Source organism: Asterias rubens, chromosome 4 (genome assembly GCF_902459465.1).
Source record: "Asterias rubens chromosome 4, eAstRub1.3, whole genome shotgun sequence".
NCBI lineage: Eukaryota > Metazoa > Echinodermata > Asteroidea > Forcipulatida > Asteriidae > Asterias > Asterias rubens.
In genome coordinates this window covers 20,079,093-20,103,870 of record NC_047065.1, presented here as the reverse complement: position 1 = coordinate 20,103,870, position 24,778 = coordinate 20,079,093, and the positions used below count along the sequence as shown (strand labels likewise).

Below are 24,778 nucleotides of genomic sequence, written 5' to 3'. Positions count from 1 at the left end.
CCTCCAGCGATTTTAGCCGCTCACATGCAGTCATTCATAAAAGATAGCATTCGACTGTACTTTTTACTTCCATTCTGTCCATCAAATGATGACAGATGGAATCGAGCGAGTACCTCATCTGACCCTTTAGTCCACACCTGTACATGCAAAACAGGTGTAAGGTCGTTCAGGGCTACTTCATTCATGTTGTCTATCTGTAGGAGAGGACGCTTATCCAACAATAGTACCTTGACATTCAGTAGATCCTCCCATTAGTTCTTAGGTACATGATCAATTGATGCGCCATGTTGAGAACATTCCATGCGGCAGTTCATTTTCACGCAGACACCATACTTGTCCGAATGGTCAGGGTCATGGTTGAGTTTGAAGTGTACTTTTTACACTTCAATATTTCCCCTCTCCCCCCTCCCCCACCCGCTGTCATTTCCCCACATTCTTTTTTTCTCGTTTTGTTTTGTTTCATTTAATGGTTTTGAGCAAAGTGCTCCAAGATGAATGACAGCAAAACCACATGCCTAGGGTGAATCATCGATGATGACATATACATTCATTGAGCGTTTCAGATTTTAGGGCGTTGATTTTCCGAATGATCTCTCTGAATGTTTTTTAAGCATCAAATTTAGATTATCATGTGAGCAGAGCCAATGCTTCCCCCACCACAACTCCCCGTGAACGATTATGCAGACTAGAGCTCCCTAGTTGAGTGATTTATTTTTTCTAATTCCGATTCATAAATGCCGGATAATTCCCAGTACAAATTAAAAACTGATTGGAAGTACATTTTACACTTAATTCATTACTCACTCTGCTTGAAGCTTATGTAAACTAACGTGCACGTTTCGGTGTTAATCCGGACGGTGAATTATTTCAGTATGCATGTTTCCTTCAGTTTCTCACCCTAGGTTCTTCCGGGGGCATTATAAAGCATTTTTTTCTTTGCTGTGAAATTGGGATTATTTGTCATTATGAATTGATGACAGAAACATCCTGCGGTTGACTTAGTGTTTAAGTTGATGTTAATACATTTGTATGGACGCACTTTTTTTGCAGTGCTCAGCGGAGGACCACAAAAACTGTCTTCAACATCCGCTTGTTGAATCCCTCTGTAGAGCTAAAGGCTCCACCATAGACATTCTTCAAGTATTCACAATGGTACCTCTGGGAGTTCCAACTTAGTACCTCATAAGAAGTACCAGGTTAAGGTACCAGGGCCCAATGTCAAAGCTCTGCTTAAGCAGAAAACGTTCTGCTTAGCAGGTGAGAGCAGGATACAACTGAGGGCGCCGTTATTTAGACATTTGGAATGGTGGGCAGGGCTTAATGGATCTATTAGCAAAAAATCAGTGTTACAATCCTATGCTTACTAATCAGCCTTTGGAGTAGTTCCTTCTGAGAATGCTCTCTCGTTGAAAGGAGTAGCTATCAAATACTAAATCAATATTAAGGCTTGTGATTGCAAAGGCTGAAGACCACTCTCTTTGAGTAAAGAGCGATGCTGTTTAGAAATCGGGATGGTCTAGGGTATCATTTTAAAAGTAGTTTACATCATTTTCATATGAACAAGATGTACTTCAAATAACAAAAAAAAACTTGTCACTTTTCTGACACTTTTCCAAAGTTAAAACCAGCTGTTACACAGCGATATCTGGGTCTTGTTCACACCTTTCTGGATCTAGAGTAAGCGGGTTCTAGGCTAGGGCCTTATAGGTTCCTAGGCCAGGGCCAAACGATACCTAGGCGAGGACCCAATGGGTTCCCCCTAGGCAGAGGCCAATTAGTCCTAGGCGGGGGCCAATCGGTACTAGGCCAGGGGCCAATGGGTTCCTTGGCCAGGGGCCAATGGGTTCCTTGGCCAGGGGCCAATGGGTTCCTTGGCCAGGGGCCAATGGGTTCCTTGGCCAGTACCTGGAACAAGTCCTAGGCGAGGACTGTGGTGGAAGAGGAAATGATGGTCTCAGGCAGAACCAAGAGGAAGATGGTGTGACAGTTTCATCAAAGTGGTATTTTGGAGGCTGATTCTCCTTAAAACAATAATGAGCTGATCATTGTGCAACAATGTCCCTTATGGAAATACATGGGAATCTGGATTGGATTGAATTTAGTTTGATTATACTTATAGACTGAAACCGTACCCAGTCTCTATCCACTTCAACAGCCCCGATCATAGTGTCATTGATGTTGAACTTCTGGTGATTGAAGCTTGCAATGGTGATGACACACACCGCAAGAGTAGAGAATCACACTGGATTCACCAACTCAAGACAGTCAAACCCTTTGGACTTAACATAAACCCTGGTGTTAAATAACTTCTCATTACCCTCCACTTCACTTCTGCCTAAGAACTTATATGTTGTATATATTCTGTACATAAAGTATAAATTAATCTAGTTTAAAGTTGTTTTTATAAATTCATCACTGTAACTATCTGATGTAAGTACCCCTCCCCCTTTTTCCACAGGTCCCTCATACCTATTTTTAAAATCATCATACCTTTTATATAGAAAAGTTTGCGGTAACACCATGTAATAACAATCTCTAAATGAGTTGGGGTGGTTCTGAAAAGAACCGTTGGATTAACTCGATGTTTCGATCAGTATGCTCTGCAGAAGACGATCAGAGCATACTGATCGAAACGTTGAGTTAATCCAACGGTTCTTTTCAGAACCACCCCAACTCATTTAGAGATTGTTATTACATGGTGTTACCGCAAACTTTTCTATATCTTACTTCCACCATGCAAAGTTTCAAATCCTACTCATCATACCTTTGATCTTGCTATTCTTATTAATTGACCATTGTTAGTTGCATCATGATGCAACTTGCTCTCTAATCCTACCAAGTTCATGTCTCCCTGCATTGTTGTCGAACAATACATTTACCACTTTTATGGTCCAGTAACCCATCCTTTCATTCTAAACATCCTTTGTCATCGCCACTTCACTCGGTTCATAGCCACCAATATTGTCTGTGAAATAGAAACTTTGATTGGCTGTTATTTTCCCGCTTCTTTCTGGATCCTTTCCTTAATCCCTTTCCCCTTCTCTTTTTCTATAAATGGATATGTATTTGTTTGTACTTGTTTTATGCCTCTGAAGAAGGTCAGGATTGGATCGAAAGCTAAGGCCATCTACCCTATTCATTATATAGACTTAATTTATGGTATTCGACCCGCGGGTTAGGAATTAAACAGAGACGTAGAAGAAGAGCCTGCCACTCAATTCCCCTCATCTTAATTCCAGAAAAGGTATCCCTTGTTTTCGTTGACAATACAAAACTATTGCGATAGGACAACTGATGAGAGTCTTCTTCTGGTTAATGTGTATGACATTATAAATGATCTCTAATGTGTTCATCTGGAGAAAAAGTATCAGAGGAAAAAACGGTTTTAAATTAACACCCACTCTTCAGACTTTGCTAAAAGGGTCATCAATGATAAAATTTTTTTTTTTTTACAGATTTTTGTTGTTGTTTTTCTTTTGCTATTGGTGGACAAAAAACGAAAACCCTCAAGACTAAAAAAAAAATGAAAAAAATAAAATAAATTAACTTCAAAAGAAAAAGATACATTTTCTCGTTCAAACAGGAAGGTAAATTAGACCCCCTTGGAGTGATCGGTTCGTAGCAGCGTTGCCGCTGAGATTTACATATCTTTCTCTTGAGGACCTATTCTTCATATACATTCATGTAGCCGTGAGCCGTTCGTTGTAAGGTTACCCATATGACAAAGCAGTTTGTTTTCCAGCGTCATAGGCCGGCGCAGCCGATGGTGGCATAGCTCGAGTGAGAAATTGAATGGCTGAGAGCATTTATGAGATCAATGTTTGTTACAACTTGCGAGCTTTGCTGCATAATGATGGGGCTACATGTATATATTGCTTTGATTAAAGTCGACAACTTTATTTTTGTGTGTATATATTTTCTCGTCTCTTTTTTTCTTCTTCTGCACGCGACTGTAAAACACTTTTGGGGTTTCGCATTTTAGTGTACAGTTCATTTATGTCGGTCAACAAGTTGCAATAATTGTGTTCTTGATGTTTTGCTCTTTTTTATTATGAGGGCTCGCAGAAGGGACGGGGGAGTCGGGTTGTTTACGAGTGATATTTGAGTCACATATGAAATCATAATGGTCAGAGCTAGGATTGAAGGTGGGAAGCCGTTGAAGGAAAGTGACTCCATAGTTCATTTCAGAATTGACTTTTGATAAATTTGAGATAATCCATGGTTTTTTAAATATATATTTGCGGTAGCGATCAGATTAATCTCAAGTCTGACAACTTATGTCGGAGAAGGTGAAAAAATAAAGGAGGGATTGACGAGTCAATGGCTGTTCTGCCGAGTTAAAATTGTTTGTGACTGGTTCTCTATATTGCTAGACTTGATTAGATCGCGGTTATTCTTCTGCATCTCCGCCACAAAAAAACGCCCCCACATATTAGCCCATCCCCGGCTAAATGACGAAGGTTGATCACAAGAGGGCGCTGTTTTTAGCGGCAAAGACTTGGAACCAAGTCTACTATATTAATAGTCTGATACAATTGCTGATTTACCTACCGTCTTCCTGATGTACAACTCTGTAAAAATAGGGTCTTTTAAACGATGCGAAACTTATTCCCAACTTTTTGTCTTGTTTTTAATGATGACTTGAAGTACTTTGTAAGTAGAATTGAAAGAAAACCCCCAGGTTTTTTTTTGGGGGTGCAGTGATATGGGGTCTTTGCCCCCCATACCCCATTCATGGGTGGACTTTCTGATGACTTGCCCCTGGTTTTAATGCCTTGTTAATGCCTCTTCATTCAACTTGTTTGTCATCCAGCAACAACTCTCTCATAATTGAGCATAAATGCATGAAAGGTTGGCTTAGAGATCTTTGGGTTGTCAGTGTCTCCTAGTGAAATATCCACTGCACACTCAACCATGAGATTAGATGTTTCAGAAAGGCATGAATGGTGATCAAATCACCCCAGCATTTCAGCATTGTCAGTGGGTTTTTGGGGAATGGGGAGGATGGGGCAATTTCAGCCTACCTAGGAGAGTCAAGGCTTCAGATGTTGTGCTGTACACTCCTTTGTTAATATACCCCTTTCCCCTTTTCATTTGGGGTTCAGGAAACCTCTATTGAAGAGAGAGAGAGAGAGTAAAAAGGAGATAAAAAAAATAGTGTTTGTATCATCTGTGTCCCCTGTTACATCATAGGATTAAGCACTCAGCCAAAGAATGCTGCTTTTTTACAACAAGGGTCTTTTAAAAGCGCTGCATGCTTAAGTTATTGCATGGAGGGTAGATGGTTATTGTGAGCAGTCATGAAAAGGTTGCAGAAGATAATGAAATATAAAGTAGACAAAAGTTATTGAGGCTTCCTCACAAGACAAAAGTTATTGAGGCTTCCTCACAAGTAAACAGTTTGTGGGGTTGGGGGGGGGGGGAGAAATACTAGGCAGGCTTTGCTGAACCCACTTGAGCAATACTGGCAAATCTTAACATTGTTGTATACATGGATGTGAGATTTAGGAAAGTGAGCTTTGAGATAAAGTTTGAAGCTAGTCCTGTGATGAGTTTGTTTCAGTACCTTCATCATTCACCATAGGAATTTATGGAAAAGTAACTAGAAAATGCTAAACAACAAGCCAAACTGATTATACAAAGTATTGACAAAACGGGGAGACCGACAACATAGGGCCAAATAGCTAGGTTGGTAGAGCGCCAGCCTTTTAAACTGGAGGTCTTTTGTTAAAATTCTGCGCTAGTAAATGTTTCTTTGTTGAGCCCCCAAGTAAGATAATCTACATGACTTTTTAAGAACATCAGAAGTATAGAAACGCTTTATTCCTTAAAATGTTCACCTTTTTGGATAACAGTTTGACCTGCTGAAGTTTTGGAGAAACTTCTCGCAAACAGTAGGAGAATGAGAATGCACTGACTAAGGTCTGCTCTTTGCAAGGTGAAATATTGTGAATTGACCAGAAAGTGTTGTGGGAGAGAGTATTTTGAGCAGGCAGCTCTTCTGGATTGTTTTTCTTTTTCCTTTTTTTTATATTTTAAAAAGGGTTGACTTTGCGTTTTTTATGAAAGAATCGAAGGCCAGGAGTTTACGGACATTCCTCTCAGTGGAAATGTTTACCAACTAAACACAATCCCTACTTATCTAGGAATTTCCATCGTGAAGTCTTGTCTCGCAAAACAACAGTTTCATTTTGGTTCTATTGAGTTTGCTAGTAATTGCCTGCGTACATTATACTGGTGCGGAATCATAAAAAACTCCTCTCGACCGAAAGAGCGGGAGCATAAGACCGGGCCAATCGTAACCACGGCATTTTCCCCACAAATCGTCCAAATAATGTGATTAAGAGAATATTGATCCTGTGGTGATTGACGTCCGGTTGCGCGATTGAGTGTCCCAAACGGACACGGCCAAATACCTAGGAGGGATGCTTAAATGAAATTAAGCAAGCTGAAACCCCTGAGGAAAAATAATTTAAAGCTTTTTATTATTCATCTCTTGAAAAGGAAATTCTCTAATTTGTTGCAACTAATAGAATTTCGACCTAAGAGTTGTAATTAAAAAAGAAATAAGAAAAAAAAGGAATACCAGATTAGTTGAATGTGTCTATCACATGATATTCAACGTTCTTAGAATATGCATACATTGATTTTTAAGTAACAGCTGGAAAGCTTTCATAGAGAAAGAGGGAAAAAAAAGTGTGTTCCATTCTCCCTCTGTGAGTTGGCCTCTAGATTTGATTGTCACTAATAGCAATACAATGCACATAACCCAAGGTGAAAGCAATACCTGCAAGGTTTTGCTATTCATGACCAGTGTCAACACATATGTGGAATGCTAGTGTCACTAGAGGGGGCTATTCATTTTGAGTAGAAGCAAAATCCAGCAACAATAACTACACAAGTTTAATGCTTAAGTTTTCTCGAATAGTAAAACTGTTTTGTTGAATAACCCAATGTGCATCGGGTACTTTTTTAACGTATGTTAATAAAGGGAGTTTCAAAGCTTTGCACCTTTAAAAAATTGTTGTCATCATCAACTGATTTATTGCAGTTCAATTCTATACTTCCATTCAATAACTGTTACCATTAATTTTGACATTCCAGATTTTCACTGGCTGCTAATGGAATACTTTTGAGACAATAGATGTCCCACTCAGTGGTCCGTTTGTTTTGTTTTAATCGTTTATAAGAATGGTAAAAAATTGATGAGTCGGATGCCCCCTCTCATCTCAAAAGTCTACTATTTAAGTCTACTGAATTAAGCATTAAGGAATGTTAACAATTGACAAATGTACTTATCATTCTTTCTTTGGTTTTGTTTTTTTGAATAGGTGCTGCCAAAGAGAACCATCTTAACACTACCAACAATGAGGAAACTGATGAAGACGTCGTTATTGGTGGTCTTCATGTCTGTGGGAAATGCCGAGCAGAGTTCCCTGCCTACCCGGACTTTCTTCAGCACAAACAAACTTGCTCCAAGAAACCAGTTGTGGTTGTTATAAACAACGATAGTCATGTCCCAACAGAGAACAGTAGCAGTCCTGTGCCACCCTCCAGTCAGTTCAGCCATCACCAGGAGATCACTAAAACTGTTTACCATAACAACGAGCCGACGCTAAACGATCTCCAGCAGCAGGGGGAAGACCCTGCTCAGTACGATGACCAGGAGGACTTTGATAATGCCACTGATGAGCTCTCACAAAATGAGACCCATGCCAACCAAGATGGCGACCATACGGACCAGCTGCCACCTCCTAAAGACGGGCTGGAAGAGGATGACTTAAAGTCCTCCGAGCCTGACCGGACTAGAACTCAAAGTGTTGATTCCATGGAGTTTGAGGAGTCTCAGGTTCAACTGAGACACCGAGGTGATCACTCTAGATCACCAAGTCAACGGCCCTCATCATTCCCCCATTCAAGTCTAATGCCGGGTCCTCATGATCAAGCTAGATACGCAGTCAGGCATTATCATGATATGCACATGCATGGTAACCAGCCTGAGATGTCCAACATCCAGGACCAGCTGTTTCATCTACAACAGCAGCATATCCATCAGCTGCAGCTCATACAAAACATACAGCAGCAGCTCTCGAGTCTAGCAATGCAAATCAAGCACACCCCCAATGTCACCTCATCGGCGAATGCACCCATCACTACCTCAGCACCCCAAACCCCTTCAGCTGAATCGCAGCAGCAATTACCGCGGCCTCAGATGATGTCTCAACAAAGTTCCTCGTCTGGTCCTTCGCCACATCTAATGCATCATTTTGATTCACTGCCTAGACCAATGCCACAGCAGATGATGCCCTCAATGCCGGTGAGACCATCTATTCTTCCGCCAGCCTCATTCCCAATGCCCCCACAAAGACCACCATTTGATATACTACAGCAACAAGCTGTTATGCCACCAGTCTCGAGTCCCCTGCTTCAGGCACCACCAAGGCTACCCTTCCCACCTGGTCTCATGCTACATCGAAAGGGGAAGCCACCAAATGTTGCCGTCTTTGACCCAAAATTCCCTTCAGATGATCCATTCTTCCGACATAAGTGTCGCTTCTGCCACAAGGTGTTTGGCAGCGATAGTGCACTCCAAATCCACATTCGCTCCCACACTGGGGAAAGACCATTCAAATGTAACATTTGCGGCAACCGTTTCTCAACTAAAGGAAACCTCAAGGTGCACTTTCAGCGTCACATTGATCGCTATCCTCATGTCAAGATGGACACAACCCCTTACCCACCCTCTCCGCCTCTTCCAAATGAACGACTCCCGATCCAGTCGCCTGCCATCCAGCAGGTTCCCCTACCAACTATTCCAAGTGACATGGCAGGCCTTCCAAGTGACGTTCCAACTTCATTCCATTCTCGAATGCCCGTATCACAGGCAAGTGGATCTGACTCTGCATCCAGCAGCATTTCAGGTGATCAGCCTCTTGAGCAGCGGAGTCATGATGACATGTCACAACCTAAAGCAGGTTCAGAGTTTCTCCGGCCAAAGTCCGAGTCTGACCTGTCTAGACCGGCTGTTCCTCCAATTGTCTCCTCTCATTCAATCCTTGAAAGAGGCACTCCCTTGTCGTCAAGCTTTCCCAGCTTTGCTCACTCCATGGCTCAGATTATGTCCGAGTCTTCGTCAATAGCTACCACTGCACCAAGTACGCCATCATCTTTAGCAGCCCTGGCCGAGCAAGGTATACGGCCATCAGAGACCTCAAAACTGCAAAAGCTTGTGGAAAATATTGAGCAGAAGATTACCGACTCCTCACAGTGTGTTATATGTCACCGGGTCCTTAGCTGCAAAAGTGCCCTGCAGATGCATTACCGGATACACACCGGTGAGCGACCCTATAAATGCAGAATCTGCCTCCGCTCTTTCACTACAAAGGGTAACCTCAAGACTCACTTCACTGTCCATCGTGCCAAACCTCCACTCAGGATGTTCCATGATTGTCCAATATGCCAAAAGCGTTTCAGCAACATCTTGGTCCTGCAGCAACATCTACGCATGCATGCCGCTGAGGGGTTCCATATCCCTCAAGATTTATCTGCATTTCAGATTCAAGCAGAGGATAAGCTCACTGAAGAGATGATCAATGAGGAGGCCCGAGCTCTGGACCAAGATGATTTTGACGATGAAGATATGAGGCTCAATGAGATGGCTTCTCACATGGAGTACTCGCCAGAGGGCTACTCTGAAACGGAAGGCACTGGAGAGGACGGCCATAACGGCTTACCTGATGAAGCTTTACCAGAGCAAGCAGACGAAGATGTCTCAGAGCATAATGACGAGACTAAAACAAGTGGCCTATCTGACAGAGGACGAAACATAGAAAGAGAAATGGAGAATAGCGAGAAGATGCAAATGTCTTGGCTTGGTAAAGATGTTGAAGGGTTAACCCGAGAAGCACCGTCTGTTGGTGTTGTCTCTCCTCCTGCGTATCTTACTGATGATAGTAGCACTGCTGTGTCCCCATCGGAACCCCAGCCAAATTACACTAAAGGCATTGATTCCATAGCATCAGCATTACATCTCCAAGCTGCTGCCACCAACGCAGAGAATCACCACCGACAGCTGATGGGACGTCTTCCCAATTCTGAACGCATGTCACCTTCGGAGAAAAGCCAAGAGGAAACTCCTGCCTCAGAAAGAGGCCCACAACAACCCCGCAGTCCAGGAGATGAACATACTGAAAACCACAGGAGCAGCCAAGAAGAAATGCGCCGACATCTTGATGGACTTGTAAGTCGTCATGAGAGCCTCCTCAGAAGTCATTCAAGTGACATGTCTAGACTTTCTGGCGAAATGAGGAGACACCCTGATTACGTAAGGAACCATCTTGATGAAATCACCAGGGATGGTGATGCTCATTCAGAGGGTCAAAAGTCAAAACAAAATGACGACAGTCATAGTCACTCAGAACACCGAGGTGATGAACATAGAATGGAAGAGCACAGAAGTGAAGAGCACAAGAGCAATGGCGACCAAAGCAGAGGGGAAAACAGAAATATTTATAATGAACATAAGATCCACCAAGATCACTTGAAATACCATCATGACGAGCTTCAGCGTGCGCCTCTTAAGATTGACACCAGCCGTATGGATAACAATGGTGCCCTGGACCTCACTCCCAAATCAGGGTCTTCAGGAAGCAGTGAGAACAGCTTGGAAGCCCTGAAGAATCAGGTCAATAATAACCTGATGATGCCATTTGGATTCCCTCACCCGATGGATGGCAGAATGAATGGAAGCAGTGCTGGTTTGTTAATGCAAGACACCTTGAATGCAGCCTACTCGTCCAAACGTGTCAATGGGTCCAGCACTACATGCCACTACTGTGGTAAGTCGTTTGCCTGCACCAGTGCCCTCAATATTCACTACCGAAGCCACACCAAGGAGCGACCATACAAGTGTGAGATCTGCTCCAAGGGTTTCTCAACGAGAGGCAATCTACGCCAGCACATGCTGACTCATAAGATACGGGACATGCCAACCCAGATTTTTGACCCAGCCCATCCCCATTTCAAACATCAGCAACAACAGATGATGCACCCCATGCACCACCTGCAGCCACCCACCCACCCCATGCTGATGCCCGGCATGCCTCAATTTTCAGCTGAAATGGCTCTGCATCAATACCAGCAGCAGCATCATCGGAGATCTGTTTCTCCACAGTCATTGAGCCAGCGAGAACCCTCTCCTTCAGATCTTGTACAACGACACTCTCCCGAGTCTAGACCACAGCAGCTGCAGCAGCAGCTTTCCCCGCTTGGCTCCCCACAGAAGATCTCGCCCCTCAACTCCCACCGACCCCCTTCACCGTTTGAACATTCGCAGGAGGTGCCTCTAACAAGCCAGATGAAATCACCCAATGGCAACCACCAGCAGAGCACTACCCCTAGCGGTCAGCATCATCTATCTCTGCCAAATAGCCAACCCAAACCACAGCCACAGCACTCTCCCAGTAACAACAACAACTACCAACAAGAGCTGCAGCAGAAGATGATGCACAGCCAGCCCATGAAGTTCTCTCCAGATGCATCACCTTCATCCCAGCCATCACTGAAACGTTCCCTCTCAGAATCCGGCTGCCCTTCCCCGCCCAAACGCCCTGCTCTGAAGCACAGTTGCAATGTCTGCAGTAAGCAGTTTCAATCTGACAGTGCGTTGCAGATCCACATTCGAACCCACACGGGGGAGAAACCATTCAAGTGTCATATGTGCGGCCGGGCGTTCACCACCAAGGGGAACTTGAAGGTGCATCTTGGCACCCATATGTGGAACGGCGGTCCAACCCGACGAGGAAGGCGTATCTCCATGGAGTCCCCGCTCCTGATGAGCCCAAAGGAAGGTGAGATGTTCCGCCACGATATGTTCGGTCTGCGTCCAATGTACGAGGGAGCTTTCTTCCAGTATCCACCTCAGCTCATGAATGGGTACGCTGCCGCTATGTCCAAGGCTAATGAGATATCGGTCATACAGAACCATCACTCCTCCCTCGGACACAACCGACTCCCTGAGAACCCAAATTCTGTCATCATGAAAGGAAATGACTCAGCTCATGACACTATCAGAGACTCTGTTCCAGAATCAGTAGTTTCTCAAAACTAGGCCTAAGGGTTTTGTTTTTTAAGGTTGGTTCCAACCAACCTGTTTTTTAATTGCTTTTGTCCAAAAGACTTTACTAAAACCAAAAAAGTTGAGCTGAAAGATTTTTGTTGCTGCAGCATCAAGGACACCAAATGTGTGTGATTTTTAAAAGAATAATTTAATATGTAGTGTACAGCTAATGAATTTTGCTTTAAAAGAAGCCTTATTAATTTAATTTCTTTCATTCTCACTTCCATAAAAAAAGATTTTTGTGATTATTTTGATGTGTGCAGTAAACTAACTTGCTTTCCATGCAAAGATCCAACTTTAAAAAGCTTGATTTTTAAGTTTTTGAAAAGATAATCAGAATCTTAAAGATTGGGACAAAAAGTATTGTTGAATGTTCTTACTCCATACCCTATTCTGTTTATTTTTTAACTAAGCACCACAATTAACTTATTTCTAAACCGTTCTATATTCTAATACTGTGTAGGAATTTTTAATTGAATTTTTCCTACAGACATTTGGACAAAATGTACAAGAAATTTCACTATTTAATGTAAATTTAGCTGTAGTAGGATTTTAGATGAATTTACGATAGACGCGCGTTGGAACACCATGATATAGTTTACTTGAATTGGGAATGAACAGAAGAAATACTAAAAGTAGACTACCTTGTTTAGATAGAAATGTCAATGCCTACAAGTGTCACAGACATTCACATCATATTTATTAAGTTTTCACACTCTAACACCTCTGAAACCTTAACAGCATTGTCAAAGATCAAAGTTAAAATTATTATGTTTAAAGGCAGTGGACACTATTGGTAATTACTCAAAATAATTATTAGCCTTTCTCGGTAATTAGAAATGGAGAGCTGTTGATAGTATGAAACATTGTGAGAAATGGCTCCCTCTGAAGTATTGTAGTTTTCAAGAGAAGTTAATTCCCATGATTTTGACTTTGAGACCTCAGATTTAGAAATTATTGTGGTCTCGAAATCAAGCATATGAAAGCACACAACTTTGAGCGACGGGTGGTTTTTCTTATCTCGCAACTTCGACAACCAATTGGGCTTATAGGTTTGTTATTTTACGCATGTGGAGATACACCAACTAAAAAGACTGGTTTTTGACATTTACCAATAGTGTACAGTGTCTTTAACAAACTGTTTGATATTGCAATGGCGTTTTAACAACACTGCAGCCAAATTATTTTCAGTCTAACAACTCTGTAATACTAAGGTGCTTTACTAATAGTAATCACCTACTAGCACATCTCCTTTCCAAAATGGTGGCAATTTATTTTGTTCCTGTAATCGGTTATGGAACGTACAAGTCGTTGCAATCGTTGCTCTCCACCCCGTTTCTAAACGGGAGACAATTATAATGGGGTTCACACAATAGGCTATTGTACTATGGGCCCCCCTCTCAGTGTGTCAGGTGTACTTTTGGGTTCAGGCAATCTTAAGTAGTCTTGAGTTTCTTGTACAGATACATCAATGACAAAGAGACCGACCCACTTGCACTTTGATGTCAACTTTTATGACCCTACCAGGCAACAACAATTTCATATGTTAACCGAGGGAACAACAAAACAAAAGTGTAAACTTCTTGAGACAGCACAGTTGGCAAAATGATGGATGCTGTGGAATTTATACTAAAGCAGTATTTGTTTTTTGGTGATTAATAAACTGGACAGGCCATTCCGAGCCCCCCTCCTGCTCTCCACCCAACACGCAAACTGCTCATTTACAATTCCATCTGTCATATTTTTGGGGGTCCCAGGAAGCACTTCTGTGGAGAAATATTTCTCTGGATTGCCTTCTTGAAATTGCCCATCAATTTCAGGCGACATTTTAAAGCCATGTAGATCCGCACGCTGGCTGGGGTTATTTACTCTTGAACTATTGTCAATCCGTCACCATATTTTGACATTTTTTTGTTTCCGTCTTTTTGTAGTTAGTCAATAATTGTTAATGATGAATGATTTAGCGGACATCAATCCCCAAAAGACTCCAGTTAAAGTTTATGTTATCGTCCCAGAAGCTATAGTAACTTCCTGAATTCTCAACGCCCATATTTGACATTTCATTTTGAAGATTCTTTATCTTTGCTATTGAAATCTCCTGCTCTGTGCCTGACCTAGAAAGGTTTTGGATGTTTATATTGGGTTTGCTAATACTATAGTTAAACGTCCCCAAACGAGGCAAACACAGCTGGTATTTTTCAGTTATTTTTTAATTTAAAAATATTTTTGGCGAAGATTCTCAGGGATTTGTACGGGAGTACAGCTTGTATTTTGTTAGTTTTTGTTATTGAAAAAGACTAATGCACTGTTTTAAATTAAGTCTTCCTTAACAGGGTTACCGAGATTGCATTTGAATGCATTTTATTATTCGTTGTTTTGCCCATATTTATACAGTAGGAGAAGAAACACAACAAATGTGGTATTAGTTAATGTAAAAAAAAACGTTACCTAACAGGAATAATCCATTTTTGTGTAGATGATAGTCTAGTTCAATTGTAACCGTCTACTTAGCTATTTATATCCATTAACGATCCATTGTAAGCGACAACTTTACCTACCCATAGCTTTGTCTTCCGATCAAGAAGCGACAATGAGCTATACTTTTCTTATAAAAACATCCTTCAAAAGTACTGTCTGCTCCAGTGGAAAGATATTGTTCAGTGAACATGTGTTGTCAGACGAAGGGAAAAAAAACAGCAACTATTGAAAACCATCAGTCATTGTTGATTTTTTTTCACCTTTCCATTTTGAAGTGAAATTGACAGACTATTCCTGCGTTCTTCATAGTACGCACTTACCTTGGGGTTCAATGTTATATCATCTATGTTTGATATCATGCGAAAGCCTTTAAAGGCCCTCACCGAACATCCAGCCTTTGAACAAGCAGGGGTTGATTTCACAAAGATAGTCCCAACTTAGGACTAGTCCTCATTTTCTAGGACTCTTAAAGGGTCATTGAAAACTAAAGGCTAGTCCCAAGTAGGTAACTTACTCTAACTCAAGATAAGTCTAGTCTTAACTCTAGTCTTGAAATCTACCCCATGCGGGTCTAATTCTGACTTATGGCTCCAGTGTTGATTTAGTAGCGAATAGAATGAGTTCTACGCCATAACAATTTTTTGCCAGGGACTCGGGCTACAAACAATCTGAATGTGGATTAAAAACAAGAAATCCAATTCGCAAAATTGTTCAGAGGAAACCTTATAAATGAGCACCTTTAACTTGTATCAGACAAAATTGCCAGATGTTGAAAAAGAGTCTCACAAGAAGATTTTCCGATTCCATTCTGAAAAGCCGGTACTTTGTCAGCAAGCCAACTTTTCATGGTGATGTAACAATTATTCATTCCCTGAATTGCCAACCATGCATCATCATCAATTAACAGGCAAGGAATGAATAAAAGCTGTTGGGTTCCACCCCCAGCCCCCCCCCCCAAGTTGAGAAGTTTGTCTGGCAAAAGATTGATAAACCTTAATGTTAACATACAATCAGACAAGAAATCATGCACAGTTATTGAGATTCACCCAAAGTAGTGCCTGCAGATGGATCCCTCATAAACTGCATTGTAACGTTGTATATAGAACCATCATTTCAGACGACAAAGCGTCGGACTTTGCTGTGACGTGAAATTTTCCAATTATTAGAGTGTAAAGTTCCAATTAAGTAACTACAATAATGTCTGGATGTACATGTGAAATAACTCGCTGTGTGTTAACGATAAACAAACTAGTATAGGTGTACATTACTGTAAAGATGTAACTATGTACAATAACAGTCAGTGGTTTTCACAAAATGCTTTCCTTTCAATGCCAAACGGAAATGGAGGCTTGGAATGTTAATTATTTAGCTTGTTTGTCAGATGTGATGTAAATGTCAAGCAAATCAGAATAGCTCTATCCAAGAGGGTTGGGAAATAATAATAGTCATGTTATAAAAAGACATAATTTATTTCCCTTTTGTTCTATCAAGCTTTATGTAACTGTGACTTCATGTTTTTAATTTTAAAACCTTTTGACTATGCAGACTACAATACTGCTCAGTTATTGCAGCTTTTTGTACTTAAAACTAATATTGTTTTTCCCTTACTGCCTAAAAGCTATGGGAAAAACCTTTTGATTAGAACTTTGTGTTGTATTTTGTTTTTTTAAACTTCTAACTTATTGTTAACCTGTAGCTCATTTTATTCATTTTGTATGTTATTATTTTGCATGTACATGTTAATTAAGTAGAGTAAACCCACATTTATAATTTGTATTTATATTCCCGGATATGAAATTAAGATTTGTTGACCATTCCTTCACTGATTATCAATAAATTATGTTGTTTAACCCGAAGTTATTCACATCATTTTTGAGAACATCAGTTGATGTAATGGCATACATTGCCAATATGCAGTATTATGTCGTAACTTTGTTTTGAGTAGAGCTTATGCAAACAAACAAAGATGTAGCTTATTTAATTACTAATAATACTAATAGACTTCGGAACAATGAAAGCCGCAAAAGTATTTTAGAACGTTAACGAACAAAAGTCCCTAACAAATCCATCGTCGTTGTTTTTGTGTTTTAGTCTTTCAGCTTTAAAGTTTGCTCAAATTTTATTTTGCATATGTGTGCTTTAAAAATATGATTCCTATTTCAATTTGTGTTTGTGTTGTACAGCAAATAAAGTAATAATACCATATTTTCTGGTCAAGAGACCGAGCAAAGCCAAAGGAACTTAAATTTTTATGTATATAATATCAACAGCCATGGGTTGGACAGATTAAGACGCGTGATACTTCAGGAAAACAAAAAACTATACCTAAAACTGAATTTGTGTACAATGTACTTACAAAGTGTACAGTATGGAAAACTATATGAAGTCTATTTAACTGCCAGGCTTGACTTGCTTCTTCTCCAAGCTTTAATGTATTGGGTGTTATTGGAGAAAACAAACACAAGTCTCTGCTCTTAAAGTGTTACGTCGGGCAAAATGGTTGTGTCTTAAATGTATCTGAAATAATGGTTATAACTCTTTAAACAACTTGGTGGCAGAATATGGGTGTACAGCTTGTGTAGTATTAGCCAAAACTTGTGACTTAAATAATGTACTTTCTGGAGGGTTGCTGCCACCCAAAACTGCAAATAATGTTTTACAAAATGTGAATAATCCCCACTAGACCTCTTGCATTGGCAGCCATCTTTTCATCTTTAATAATATGTGTATGCTGTGCACAACTCCCGCCTAAGATAGCTTTTCAAGCGGGCACAATTCTACAGCAATGGCGGCCGCCATTCCAATAAGCGGTCTAATGAGGAACACTTGGTGGGCAGCGACACCTTCAATAAAATAATGGCTTTAAAAACAATATCCCAGTTAGGATTTGTATTCCCTGTCCCTTATACAGGGTCTTCAGAAGAAGCCAGTCTGGTACCCATGTAATGAAAAGTACAGTTCTAAGCCTATACATATGGGAACCAGACTCTTTTTCTGTTTTAGCTCTTGGGTTGACTTTACTTGTGTGCGTCCCAATGTCTAATGTCAGCTGATCATTCACTCAGATCGTACCATAGACTGTTTCTGAAAATAGTGTCATCCATTATGTCTGTTTCATGACTCTTATGGTGATATGGAGTTGATGGTCAGCTAGATTGGACTTCTGAAGATTGTTGTTAATTTTAAAAGTCTCCTTTCCCTCAGATTTCTTAACTAACTTGTTTGACTCGTAAAGATATGGGAGTCATTTTCAAGATCAAATATTTACAAGGAGGTTTTTGCTTTGGATGCTTGACTAAATGTAAGATGACCTTGATCGGGTCCCCCAATTTTTTTTGGGGGGGGGTGTCACATCCCCCACAAGGACTCACCAGAAGACCTTCTCCACAGATGAGCGGTCCTCGAACACGGGAAACCCTGGGTTATTACATCAATACCTTTGATGTATCGTGTGAACACTGCCACATCACAACCACTTCTCTGGAGTTCTGATTTTGGCTTTCTTGGTTGTTTGGTTTGTCTTTGTTAACTTCTTTTACGCGGTCTTTTTTGGCACTGCCCACTGTCAAAAAGTTCTATTTAACATGATATAATGCTTATTTTTGTATTTTTTATGCCAAGTAGGGTCCTGTGTTAATATTATCATGATGTATGTATGGAATGGAAGAGTATTATATATATCCGTAGGTTTGTGTACTCCACTTGCACATTAGTGGTATTGGTACTGCCACACCGCACCCAGTATCAATGGTAATATTGTAGATGCACTGTACATGTATGATGTAGTTTTAGTGGAACATTGTATATTTTGTGATACCGAGGTTTAACTAATAAAAAAAATAGGACAACATACTGATTGATTTGACAAAAACCATGTGTTCTGATGCGTTTTGTGATTGAAGTGTTTTAAAGTATATAGGGCCCAGGGAGAGTGAAGTTAATGTGGCGTTACACTGCTTAAAAAATTTAAACAATTCTATCAAAGAGAAGTTTTGGATATAGCCATAAATACTTAAGTTTTCATTTTTTATTTTTTTTTTGATTTGAAATGGTTTTATACAAAGACCATCGCAGCGACAGGCCAATTGTAGTCAACATTACAAAGCAAAAAGTATAAAACTTTGACAATAAAGATCAGGATTTTGAAAACTCTTAGCTGGCAATTAACTATCCAGCAAAAAGTTTCAGCTTGAGTTTGAGCTCGACTACATTTCAAAAAGACACCGACCCAAACTGCACTGACTATGAATCCCATTTAAATAAGTGAACTAATGTACTTAATTTGTTTTTAAGACGTGATCAGACTTCCCCTTCTTCTTTCAAAACAATGCAACAGAAAACTGAAAACACTGTACGGCCATAATCTTCTTTTGAAATAATTATTAGAAAGTTACTTTTCTGAGACTGTTCAATAAACAATTATTTTATACAAATACAGTTTCATATTGTGTTGGAGCTTGTCTGACCAAGTACAGTACACAGACTATGATAGCTCCAACGGTTTTCTTACTTGTTATAAGGAACGTCTTTCCCCTCAAGAGGGCGTCCCAACTATTAAAGTCAAATCTGGTCGTTCGTTTAGCTTCCCTGGGTCGACCCCGCAGTGCTCACTCGGGTGAGCCCCTGACAAGACAAGAGCTAATCGAACGATCACACTCGCCCTCTCGTGGTGACGGCATGTACCTCAGGTCACCCCCAAGTGACCCACTCCACAAGGGGGCTGACCCGGGTGAGCACCGTCAAAGCTATTCGAAGGTACCGTGGCAGACCGGGGTCGACCCACCAGGGAAGCTAAACGAACGCACCCTCTATAGGCATGCATCGACCGAGTTGGTGAGGTCCGAATGAGGAGGGAGACAACAGTGTTTAAAACCATATAAGATTGGGTGTTATGACAGGAGAGACATGGGCCTAATTTCATAAAGATGTTGAGCAGAAAAAACTGCTTGACAAAATTCTTTGCTAAGCAAAAACTTAACTGGGCATGCACCAGCCACAATGCAAACATAGTGTAATTTGGGATGGTAACTTAATTGTGCTAAAGCAATACTATCTTGTGTTTAGCGAGTTTTTCTGCCCCGGCAAATGTGCCTATCCCGGGGATCGGGAATAGCCACCCTACTCCGGATGTGATATGGACATAGACGGGTGAGCCCGGGTAACAACAGTCCCGGGCTATCCAAGGTTTCCCGCAGGGATGAGATACTGTGTGGAAAGGGCTTTAGTAATGAGAATTTTTGGGTCAAGCGATTTGTGACAACCGCTCCGTGCCATTTGAACGGAATCTGAATATAAATGTAAATATTGAAACAAGACAGAAATCAGAAAAGGTTTGCTAGCTTCCGGATTCCGCTATTTGTTTTTATAAAAGAAGTTCCGAACATCATTTTGAAAGCAATGATGGCTTACACTTTCTAGATACTGTACTTTGACAACGTCACTTATTTGCGAAGAGACAGTAATAAGTTTTTTAAGTAGGGCCTACTTTCTGATTCAGATTTTGTGTATTTACAATTGTATACTCTTCTTTAATGACGAACACCTTAGACCATCTGGAAGTTAAGATGGTAAAATTAATTTTAATCAGGCATGCTTATGACCGAACCAAAATGTGTTGAAAATGTTGATGTCCTTTTCATTCATTATGCTTTTGGCATGCAATTACTTCTTTATCTATGAAGGGCGAGAACATCCCACCCATGCGAAACCAGTAACCCCATGATTCACGGGTTGGCAATGTTATTGGCAATAATATCATTGCCTTACTATTTTCGTCAATCACTGGTCACTAATAATACAAGTCATCCACCCAACCGTGTGTTAAGTGTACTGAACTGTTGAAAGTGTCTAAAATATTGATCCTTCACACCCGAATGCTATAGGTGCCCATTGACTGAAGTGCAACGGGTAATGCATCGAGGTGTCAAATGGAGACGCCATTTTTTTTGAGCTTGGCTTGATGGGTGATGTATTGATTTCCCGCCAAAAATGTCCGCCGCCAATTGACACTTTGATGTAGGGATGTCGTTATGGATAGATCATGCACTTAATCCGCATTTTGCGCTTCATGCCCCTACCAAGATGATGGGCAGCGACGGCGTTATTTCAGGCATCACTGCGTTATTGGAGTAGCGGAGATTTCACTTTCCACGGAACAAATGTTTTTCTTCTTCTAATCTTGATGGTGTCTAGGTTATTTTTCAGCTGTCTAAGCGTTTCAGTAAAATGGGTGAAAACTTTTAAAGGGTACTTTTAGTTATTATTTTTTATACAAAAACAGAACACTGAGCGAAAAGTGTATGGTGCCGCCTTCATTGTATAGTGTTTCAAGTGACGTAACGTATTGTTTTGATTGGGGAAAGTGAAATAATGTGGCCGGTCATTTTGCGGACCATCATGAGATGAGACCAGTAGTGTAACCATTACAAACACTTTTGAAAATACTTGTATGCACCATAATAGACAGTTTAAATGGGCACCCGAAGAAAAAAGTAGGTCCGGAACCATTATTATTCTCAACATGTTCAGAAGTCTTTGGGTTTTGTTTATAAAATAACGCGGAATCAAACAAATTACAAGAACGATGTGGCAATGTTTCGCGGTACCAAACTTGAATTGAGCATCAACCTTTAAAGGGACACACCGGCTCACCATTTACGCAATTTAGGGGTGTAGAATCATAAATAATGTTTTTATAGATGGTTGCTTTAAAAAAAAATCATCAAAATGTCGCGTAATTAGCGAAAAATTATTTAAAAATCCCAAAGCGGTAAAAGGCCACCGTATACGTTTTTCCAGCCGTTGCAACCGTGAAATCGTCATGACATTGTCGCACAATGTTGTAAGTAGACTGGTGCTTTGTTTATAGCAACAGGCTGCCGTTTCACGGACTCTTTAAATGCGGATCTTACGTTAGATTTTTCACCATTATTTTACATTTTGTAGTGATAATTTGAATACATGATCTTTTTCGTCAATTACTCGTTAATAATTTTTGGTAAAAAAAAAGATTTAAATTTGGTTTGGTAAGTTACTTTTAGACGGCTGGAAGTAAAATTAGCCCGGAAGGTCACGTGATTGTTTGTAACACTTTTTGGTTAGAACAGTCACGCGACCTTCCTTTTTGTCTTAAAGCCATTGGACCCTTTCGGTACAGAAAAAAAAAAAAAAAATCACAGATTTACAAATAATTTACAGGGTTTACAGAAGGTAATGGTGAAAGACTTCTCTTGAAATATTAGTCCATGAAATGCTTTACTTTTCCAGAAAACGGTAAAACAATATAAATTCTCGTTAGCGAGAATTACGGATTTATTTTAAACATGACACGGCAAAACGCGCGGAAACAAGAGTGGGTTTTCCCGTTATTTTCTCCCGACTCCGATGACCGATTGAGCCTAAATTTTCACAGGTTTGTTGTTTTATATAAGTAATTGTGATACACGAAGTGTGGGACTTGGACAATACTGTTTACCGAAAGTGTATAATGGCTTTAAAATGCTCAAAAACGGCTAAATTTGATGATTGTTTTTTAGGACTGTTCTTCTTTATTCCTGGAAGGCCACTGAAGTCTATTTTGTAGCACTAATAGCCCAATTCAGCAATGAAATCTGGTCAATGTAAAGGGCCGAATCCGAATTTGCGACTACGGCTACCACTAGTCTTTGATCGTGGCTTTTCAGTCGTCCTGATAGCCGCTACAAACAGCGCCCTCTCGTAATCAACCGGCTTCCGTCATTTAAATTGCGAGTGTATAGGGCGCGTGATAGCTTTAATGTGGGGTCGTTTTTCGTGGCTGAGATGCAGAAGATTAACCGCGATCTAAGACTTGAATCAAGTCTAGGACGTACTGTACTTCAACACACGACACAATAGTGATCCAGCCTAAGCCGTGTACATGTACTACTCTATGGTAAAAGTAACTGACTTGAAAACTTATTATCGCAGTAACCATGACTCTCGACCCACAGCCTCAACTTTGATGACGTCACGGTTCGTTTACTGCATTGCGTTTGGTTGTTATACTTTGTACTTTATTTCCAATATTATAGACAAACACAGTGTCCTGCTCTTCGAAAGTTGTAAATAAAATTGTGATGTACTCAGTAGAGGCCCATTCCTTTAGACCTTTATCACGCCGTCACTCTCTTGGTCATGTTCCCTGTTTCAAGAAACACAAATGAATGCTAACATTCATTGCGCAAACATGGCACCTGACTATTATTTCGTCCAGCCTCAGTTTGGGTACAATGAGTTGGAATTGAGTAAAATCTCAAGATGACATGACCGTGGTAAAGGTCTTGAAGGTCCTATTGACATTATGAGCAGGGTTTGCTGAAAGTGTGGGTGGTGTTTTACCGAGGTAAACTTCCTCAGAGAGAGACTTGGGTGATGACCAAACACCTCTCTCAACGATTCGAGCCCAAAAGAGTGCACGACACGCCGCATCCACGCTTCTTTAGACCTAGATGCATTTAGGGCATGAACACACGGTTCCAATGAAGCCGGTTTCCGATTGAAATTTTCATGGGAAAACAAATGCAAAAATCCCTGTTCGTTTTTTTCCGTTTTTTCGAGAAAAAATATTATTATTGTGTTCTGTGTCTAAGGAGACACGTCAGTATTGGGTGAACGAAAGTTGCATTGTAAAACGGATAAAAGTAAAAAATAATAATGAGGTGACATTGTCATGATTGTGATCACATCGAGTCTGTGGCCGAAATTGAATTCTGAACTTTCAACCAGTTGTTGTTGTTGTTGTTGTTGTTGTTGTTGTTGTTGGGTTGTTGTTGTTGTTGTTGTTGTTGTTATTGTTGTTGCTGTTGTGTTGGTGGTGTTTCTATTGCTGTCGGTTGATGTTGTTGGTGTTGTTATTGCTGTCGGTTGTGGTTTGGTGCTGCTGTTGCTGTTGTTGTTTTGGTTGATATTGTTGTTTTTGTTGATATTATTGTTGTCATTGGAGCAGGGAAGGTTGTCTTGATTAGCGACACTTTGTTATACTAGTCACCGATAGAGGGCGCAACATTGCGACTGGCTCAGACTTGTTTGTGTGATACAGATATCTCTTCTCCAGTAACTCATGTTGCAGCATCGGCGCGCGACTACGTAAAATAAATAAGAACATGAACGTTCGAAATCAAGACTAACAAAAAGTGCCATCTCGAATTTAGCCAGTCCCCTCCAATGTTTCTTTGTTGTTGGCAACAGTAGCACCTCGGGAGATCATGTATATTATATTGTTTACTTGTTTGTTCTTCTTTAGGTTTCTTCAGACAATTTCTGACTCTCTCATCATTCATTGATCAACACGACATATCTGGTTAGAGGACCCCAATCCGATCCAACCAAACATGGGAGTCGGGGGGGGGGGGGGGGGGTGGGTGTTGGTGCATTTTGAATTTTCTTAAGTCACATTAATAAAGGACTCGAGAAAAGTGAAGGCATTTCGATCCGCACAACTTTATTTTATATTTTAATTTACTTATTTTAATTTTTATTTATGCGAGTGTGTGCTGCATGTTGCATATTGTTTTTGTTCTATATTTTGGAAAACATCGGTCCAGTTTTGGAGGAAGGAAAACATAATTTTCTTTCCTCAAAGGAAGGAAAACATAATTTTCTTTCCTCAAGATTCACGGTCCAACTTAACACGGTATACTGTCAGCCAGAGTTCGTGTTATATCCGTCAAGAACGGCAGCCCAAAAAGAAAAAGAAATTCAATGTTATCAGGACAACCATGGAGGTAGAAATAGACACGGCGCGGAGCAATAAACTAGATTGCTCCATGGGATAACGAATGACCGAATGACCGACTATTTATTTTCTGTGTGTAAATTATATATCTACATTATATCACGTGCACACAGAAAGCGGGACCATCCTTGATTGTAACGTGTGTGCGTCGTTATTGTTCTGTTCCTACGGCTGTTTTATGTTAAACAAAAACAAGAAGACAAGGATGTTTCATGGAACCTTTGATACATTGGAAATATAGTTTATTAAATACATGTTTACTATTTTAAAAATATTTTTGTGTTTTCTTGATAATTCTTTGCAAGTAAGGTCTTTGTAAAATCTTAATCAGATTTGTTAAATATTTGTATGAACTTAAAGAGTCGTCGGGCGAGCGTAAGTAAACCATTTTAAGTCAACGGACGGGCATGCGTATTCAAAGAGCGCCA

At 40.4% G+C, this 24,778-nt stretch overlaps 1 protein-coding gene across 1 annotated transcript; it reads left to right on the top strand.

The window, feature by feature from the left end:
• The first annotated feature begins 1,839 nt into the window (after positions 1-1,839).
• Positions 1,840-13,116, top strand: LOC117289167 (sal-like protein 1). The gene is made up of 2 exons (XM_033770165.1): positions 1,840-1,978; positions 7,332-13,116. The coding sequence occupies exons 1-2, from the start codon at positions 1,840-1,842 to the stop codon at positions 12,107-12,109; spliced, it is 4,917 nt and encodes a 1,638-aa protein (XP_033626056.1). The 3' UTR covers positions 12,110-13,116.
• Positions 13,117-24,778: the final 11,662 nt, after the last annotated feature.